The 7,157-nt window shown below is 42.4% G+C and overlaps 1 protein-coding gene across 4 annotated transcripts; it reads right to left on the reverse strand.

The window, feature by feature from the left end:
• Nucleotides 1-1,003: 1,003 nt before the first annotated feature.
• Nucleotides 1,004-6,933, reverse strand: LOC123171219 (bZIP transcription factor RISBZ1). Of its 4 annotated transcripts, none has more exons than XM_044588874.1 (7): nt 6,411-6,933; nt 4,229-4,680; nt 3,511-3,601; nt 3,215-3,335; nt 2,467-2,542; nt 2,249-2,374; nt 1,004-1,640 (listed from the first exon to the last, which is right to left on the reverse strand). In XM_044588874.1, the coding sequence occupies exons 2-7, from the start codon at nt 4,658-4,660 to the stop codon at nt 1,260-1,262; spliced, it is 1,227 nt and encodes a 408-aa protein (XP_044444809.1). In that variant the 5' UTR covers nt 4,661-4,680; nt 6,411-6,933; the 3' UTR covers nt 1,004-1,259. The 4 variants fall into 4 exon arrangements, with proteins under 4 accessions (XP_044444809.1, XP_044444770.1, XP_044444853.1 ...); XM_044588835.1 differs by lacking the exon at nt 6,411-6,933 and adding an exon at nt 4,745-4,930; XM_044588918.1 differs by lacking the exon at nt 6,411-6,933 and having other exon boundaries at nt 3,511-3,592; nt 4,229-4,879.
• Between the last annotated feature and the right edge of the window lie 224 nt (nt 6,934-7,157).

The following is a 7,157-nucleotide window of genomic DNA, read 5'->3' on the forward strand; positions in this document are numbered from 1 at the left end:
TCTCGATGAGTTTAGTACTACTGATTAAGTATTTTATCCTTTGAATACATGGTGCATAGCTGGCACAGATTAATCTTTGATGCCATTTTTTCTTTATTTTTAGCACGTTGAAAACAGACAATACGGTGTTTAGATGAGTTGATACAATCAGAGGGATGCTCTTGATAAAAATTTCAAAACTAATACCGGTGCTTCGTTGATCCCAAATGGTGAATCAGGGATTGTTGTGGAGGAAGAGGAACAAATTGACGGGAATTCTGAATATGAACAAGACGAAAATGTTGATATCAATATCAGTGATAAAAATGTAACTAGCCCTAATAGTATAATTATTTGAACTGGTGCACAAACACAAACTGCTAGTGTTGATGATCATCTGTTTTTGCTTTTTTTAATAAAAAAGATTATCAATTTCACTTTGTCAGATAGTGTAATGTCTACTACGGTGATTTTCAAACATGTGAAGTCGACGTTTATCTTAATGCCTGTGTTGCTTGTCATCTTATTTACAGTTCCATATAACTGTCGCATCGGTCGAAAGAAGTTTTTCAAAGATAGAATTATTGAAGAACTATTTGAGATCAATAATGACACTACGAAGTTTAAATGGTTTTGAAAAATTATGCATCAAGAGAAAATTATTTGACGAGCTTGACCTCGGCCCTGTCGTTAGTGACTATACATCGAAGAATTTTAGAATTTTTTAAAGGTGAAATCTATAATTATCTCATATGTATATTGTTTTTATGTATTTAACTGATTATTTGTAATATTTTATATGTGCATATATCTTTTATTATTACTATATTTTTTATTCTAGGGGCCCCTAGTTTTGGATTCGCCCCGGGCCCCAAAAATTTTAGGACCGGCCCTGGCTCCAACACACCATAAACACATGGAGTTACAATACATATGGAAAAGTTTTTTTGAAAGATATGCAAAGTAAAACTTGCCATAAAAGCGTCCTAATAGAAAATAAACGACCATATAGTGGGTTGTTCATAGATAATTAAAGTGTTATGAAGAAATATGAGGAAGATAAAAAGTCTGACTCAACCACATCACTATATATGGTTATCAGAGACCAACTATGTCTAGGTTCTTATTCTGAAACAACAACAATAGATATTTCTTAAACAAGTCTAAGAAATGTCCACTTAACAAGCCGAGAAACCACTATAAATACCCCCAACGGTCAACAACAACAATGAAAATAATTAAAAAAACAATTCCTGCTCAGGTCTCTCATATAATTCCTACTACATCATCATGTTGACTATTTCATTTGAATCCAATGTAGTAGATTCCCGTTGCGGAGTAGGTGTCGATGTAGGAATACCTATGTGCATCATTTGCGGGTGATGATCCAGGCATGACATAGGTTGCATATGTAGCGAAGACATTTGATCATGGATCTGGAACGCCGGAGCTGGCTCGGGGATGTAGTTGTTTTTCACAGCAAAATCTGTTGTTGTAGTGGGGAGGTAGCTAAGTGAGGTGTTCTGGGTTGGCAATGGATTATCACAGATACCATCCAATGGGGAGCCACTGAAAGGAATCCTGAGAGATGTGCCAGATATTGCTTGAGGAAAATTGTTGGTGCATGTAACCCTCTTCATAGTTTCCTCGGCCATCTTTACCTGCAATGCAACCATGTTAAATGTTAAACACCTACACAAGTTAATATATTGTCCACAATGAAACTATGTTTGTTACTATGTCGTTGCATTGGTTGTCACCATTCACGAGTTGATTCGTTACTACATTTAATGCAAGAATTTGATGGAAGAAGGATAAACATTTGTGGCCATCAAGACTTGGTACCCATGCCTCTCCATTGGATGCATGGAATCACCTGACGATTTGAACTTCAGGTCGACATCACCATCTTCGCACCTATTTTCTCGGGCATATTAATTTTTGTTCATACTTCGTTTGCACAGTTGCCTTGATTGTTTGTGATGTTCTTGCAACTTTCTGGATTGCTCGCATCACATACAATTGTTAATATAGAATTACACTAAAATACCTTTCGTTTCAACAATATCATTAAAATGATATTATCATATATATAATTTGATAGTCACCTTTCCACCCCTCCATCCAGTCAACACTATTGATCCTTCAAATTCTCTCAACATTTAATTGGGGTACTGAAACTCATTGTAGCTATGCACATTGACACATGTTTGCTAGAGGATAATTCAGAATTCAATATGTAACACACCAATGTAGAAGCAAGACATACCTTTGCTTCTAGGGTTTCAACATTTGCCTTGAGTACCCTATTGTCAATAGAGATATTAATGTATCTCTGACTTACATCTGCAAGATGTCTTATCAAAGAGTTATTTGCGACTCTTAATAGTGAGACATGTATTGTTTTAGCAGCGGTCATCAGATTCCTTGCTCACGTAGTATGCAATATTCATCTTGAGAAGTAAAATAGTGTTTAAAATATCAGACCTGCTCCTCTAGTTCCTTCGTATGAGCTGCTTTTCTACTCCTTGAGCGTCTCGCCGAATCCCTGTTAGATTCTTTCCTGAAATCATATGAGGAATCTGCTTAAAAGGCGGAACTTGAGGGCTAAACGACAACAAAAATATATGCTCACAAATGTTTGCCAAATATGATAATTGGTATTGGTGTATTTGGCATACAATGTAATTAAACGTAAAATGTTCATTAACGTGCATGAGACATGCACACCCATTTCAATAAGAAGAGGGGTAAAACTGCATGAGATAAAAAAATTGTAGTTTGTGATCACGACAAGCTCCACCAAAAATTCTAACCATGCTAAATCAGGTTTCACACTATGAAGACACCAACAACAACAAAATAAGATATATCTAGTGAGTCTTCTCACACAAATATCAATTCACCCTCCATATGCAACGTTGATTGCGTGGAAATGTTTCAAATTAATTTGTACAACTATATGGATAATAATGCATAAAAAATCATAAATGTGTTCCTAAGTACATGCCAAGGTGCATGAAAATCAATCAAAATTTTGGATAAAATCTAAGGTATAAGCCAACTCCATCCAGTACAAAGCCACAAAGAGACTAACAAAATTGATGTAGGGAAAACTAAAGATAAACAATACAGATATCTCCACATAAGGAAAAAAACATTGCACACACAAGTTATAGTAGAAAAAGTAGGATTTTATGGAAGGACCACGAAATAAATATACAACATATTTTACCTCTTATTCGCTTTCTCTGCACTAATATGCATAGTTCCAATTGTTTGTGCCTCCCCTTCCATATCACCATCTGATGGTGATGGCTCCAATGAGGAAGAGCTAAGTTGATGCACACTGACATCTGCACAACCATATGACATTTGTTGCACGTGAATCTCATTACCCATATGCACACAAATAGTACAGCGAAACAACTATATATGAAAACAAGTGATGCAGTCAACTTAGCTTAGCATATATTATTCCATAATATTGTTTCATAAGTAGTGAAGACGTAACTAGGCACAATTGAGTACCTTCGGTGTGGTTTTCCGAGCCTTGGATGGAATCTGGATTTTGCGATGCTCCATTGTCATGGGAGCTTTGTCGGCAAATTCCCTGAGTGTTCTGTACATGGGTGGACATGCCAAAAGTGAAAGTTAAACATGAAAGATGCACAATTAATATTTTAGGGACACTATATTCATACGGGAAACAAAGAATTTCTTGAGGGAAATATTTAAACAAAGTGGAAATTATATCTCTTCTCTCCGTATGCAAAATTCCACACATCTTAACCCTAACTCCAATATCTTTCTCCTTGTTGTCGCCACAACCCTCCTAATCAATGCCTTTTCCAGCTCGTGAGAACTGACAAAAAATTACCTCTTTTCAAAATTTAGTAAAAAATATACCCATTCTGGAACTTTTACCAAGTATGACTCTTTTGTGCAACGCTAGCTGTTCTTGTTAGGGATGACGCCAGAGCACCGATGGACACAAAAATGGATAGGCTGGTTCACATATGAGGAAATTCAACTTATTTCCAGAAAAGGCGGTGTCACCCTTAGCAAATCTTGAAATATTGCATACATATTAATTCGCTGATCAAGTTCGACATTTTTTTCTTGAAAAAAAATAGTCAACTGATGTGTATGATTTTTTTATCACAAATCAGAAGTTTCCTTCATTTGTAACTATCGAGCTGCTATGATGATTAAAATAAAGCGATTAGTACTTCGATTAGTAGCATACCCTCAACATGGCGACGGCGGCGAGATGCGCGTCCAACTTCCGTCTCAGCATCGCGTTGTACGCCACGGGGTCCACCTCCGGGCTCGCCGCAGGCGGCGTGGGGATGACCTCCACCGCGCCCACCATCTCATGGACGTCGTACGGCCTCTTGCGGCTCCCCTCGGCCGTGGGATTAGGGTAAAGCGTCGAAGCTTCGGGGTTCGCCACTGGCGCGGTGGGGACGTTGAGCAGCCACGGCTCGTCCACGGACTCGTGGAAGCACCATTCTGTCGCGCACTCGTTCGTCGCGCCACCGCCGACGACCTTGCCGGCGCCCACTCCTCCGAGTCCTCCGGCGAGCACGTGTGCCTCCAGGGGCGGCGACGCGGTCCGGCAGGGGTTAGAGTCGGGCTCGGGCATCGCCTCCTCCAGTGAGAAGAACACGGGCTCCATGGAAGGCTTCCGAAATGGAACTGGGCAAAGGTGATTGATTAGAACAAAATTGGGCGAGGAATGGTAAGGCTTAAACTTTCTAACCCTGTGGGAACCGGCGAAGAGAGGACGGCCGGAGAGGCTATGGCTAACCCATGGGTTGTGTGCTGAACGAGATGGGTTGAGGGTGCGATCCTCTCATGTTTATATTATTTCACTGATACTATACTACTCCCTCCGTTCGGAATTATTTGTCTTGGAAATGGATGATACATCCATTTATACGACAAGTAATTCCGAACGGAGGGAGTACAAGATTTTTCTGTCTTGAGTACTCGAGATAGATATGACATATAGTACAAATTCAGCTGAACTGATAATGCAGTTTCGTCCGCGACGCCACGTTAGTCATACTTCCTGTTGTCCAAAAGATGTTCACCTTTTCTGACGGTCTACCATTGTATGGACAAGTGTTTTCGTTCTTGAGAGTACATAGAGAAGTGTGATCCACGGAACCTCATACCATGCAACGTTGTTTGTCATGTTGCATGAGCTTCTACGGTTAACCTGTTCGTCCATGTTCTCTTTATTTAGGTGTTCATGTCTTGTCTCTAGAAACCACAACAAACACATAATGGTGTAATGTATATGCTCGTTTAGCATGACAACGCTAATGCAAACAAATATCCTTTATGAAAAGAACAAAAAGTGTTAACAGAAAGTGTAAATATGTGTCACTAATACGACATGTTTATTTCGACTCGTTGTGATCCCTACGTTTCCATGTGATTTACAGGTGTTTCTAACTTTAAATTATTGTTGTATATGGAAGGTAAGGGAAACACTTAACTTCTAATATACACTATAGCTAGAGTGACAAAGGTTGAGTGGAAACCTCCTCGTCTTTGCTCAGGATGCGTTCCTCACACGGGGCCACCCCCTCTTTTGAGAATGATAATGTGACTTTATGTTCTCCGAATATAGGTGACGTACCTTGCGAGTTGGATGCATTATTATACCCTATATACACGCGCCGCTTACCATTTGACTAACGTGGTCCATACCGATAGGCCAGTATTAAGCACCGGGGCGCCGAGCCAATGTTTCGGGCCGGTCGGCCCCAATTGTTTGATCTGATGATTTATAGCCGGTCACCAAATCATCTCCTTCCTCTCGCTTTGGTCAACGTGAGCAGGAAATCCCCTCCTTCCTGTTCCCCGTGAGCATCTCTGCTCTCGCTCCCATGCGCGTGCGCTTCGGCGAGGGGCGGCAGCACCCCGTCCCCTTGCGCCGCTACTCGTTGCAGCACCACCGTCGTAGCCCCCCCGCCACCCTTCTGTTGAAGCTTGCAGTCGCCACACGTCGCGTCCATAGCTCGAGAACCAAGCCATTGCAGCTCCGGCACGGCCGACTCCAGCGCACGTTCACCATGGTTGGAGCACCACCGGTGTCGTCGCGGTCGTCGACTTACACAGTCGTGCCCAGCAAAAAACTTGGAAAGCAGCAAATCCACCATTTGTCGGTTGAAGCAAAAAATTACTCGGTTCCAGCAGAATTGAACACCGGTTCCAGCAAAACAACTCATCAAGAAGAACTCTCGGGTGATTGATTGTAGCAAAAATTTACATGGTTCCAGCAAAATTGAACACCGGTTCTAGCAAACACAACTTACCAGCAAGAACTCTTGTTGATCGATTGTAGCAAAAAATTACCCGGTTCAAGCAAAATTAAATACCGGTTTAGCAAATTCATAGGGAGATTGAAGCTTTACCAATGAATGGCTACAGCTTTTTGCCGCCGCCCGGGGTGACAGCCGATTCCAGCACGCCGTATCATCCTCTCCAGTGTTGCATGATTGCCGGTTGCAGCAAATGGTGGTTGTCGTTCCAGCAACGCCGGATGCTGGTTGTAGCACCAAGGCATCCCCCCCCCCCCCCCGTCTTCTCCATTTCCTCCAGGAAGAAAATTCCGTCACCGGTCGCAGCAACTCTTGCTACTAGTTGCAGCATCAGTGCCCCGCGGTTGTAGCACCGCTGGAAACTGCACCAACCACCGCATGGGCATGGTATCATGGCTGCGCCACGCAGCATCGGTGACAACCGTGGCAACTCCGGTGGTCGCTGGTTGCCCCTTCTTGTATCATCCCCAACCGCTGGCTGTAGTTCGCAGCAGGCATGGCAGGGGGCCTTGAGGTGAGCGGCTCTCGCAGGAGAAAAGGGATCTAATGAGGTGAGGAGGTAGCTCGCCGAAGCAGCAGATCGGTAGGATGTGGTGCTCAGCTTGTTTACCAGAGAGACGAGGAAATGATGAGGAAGAAAGGAAAGGAAATAGTGGACGGGGAAGAGATAAGGCACCAGACGGGGTCCCGCCAGATTACGTCTCGCCTGTAAGTGAAACGCGTTGGATGCGTGCGTGAGGCGGCCAACCCATGCTTTTGCCAGCACGCCGAAGACAAGCGTTTCCCATACCGATATGACTACTCTCATCCAAAGTTTCATATTTTCCTAGTCCAACATTT

This window comes from Triticum aestivum, chromosome 1A (genome assembly GCF_018294505.1).
Source record: "Triticum aestivum cultivar Chinese Spring chromosome 1A, IWGSC CS RefSeq v2.1, whole genome shotgun sequence".
NCBI classification, from domain to species: Eukaryota; Viridiplantae; Streptophyta; class Magnoliopsida; order Poales; family Poaceae; genus Triticum; species Triticum aestivum.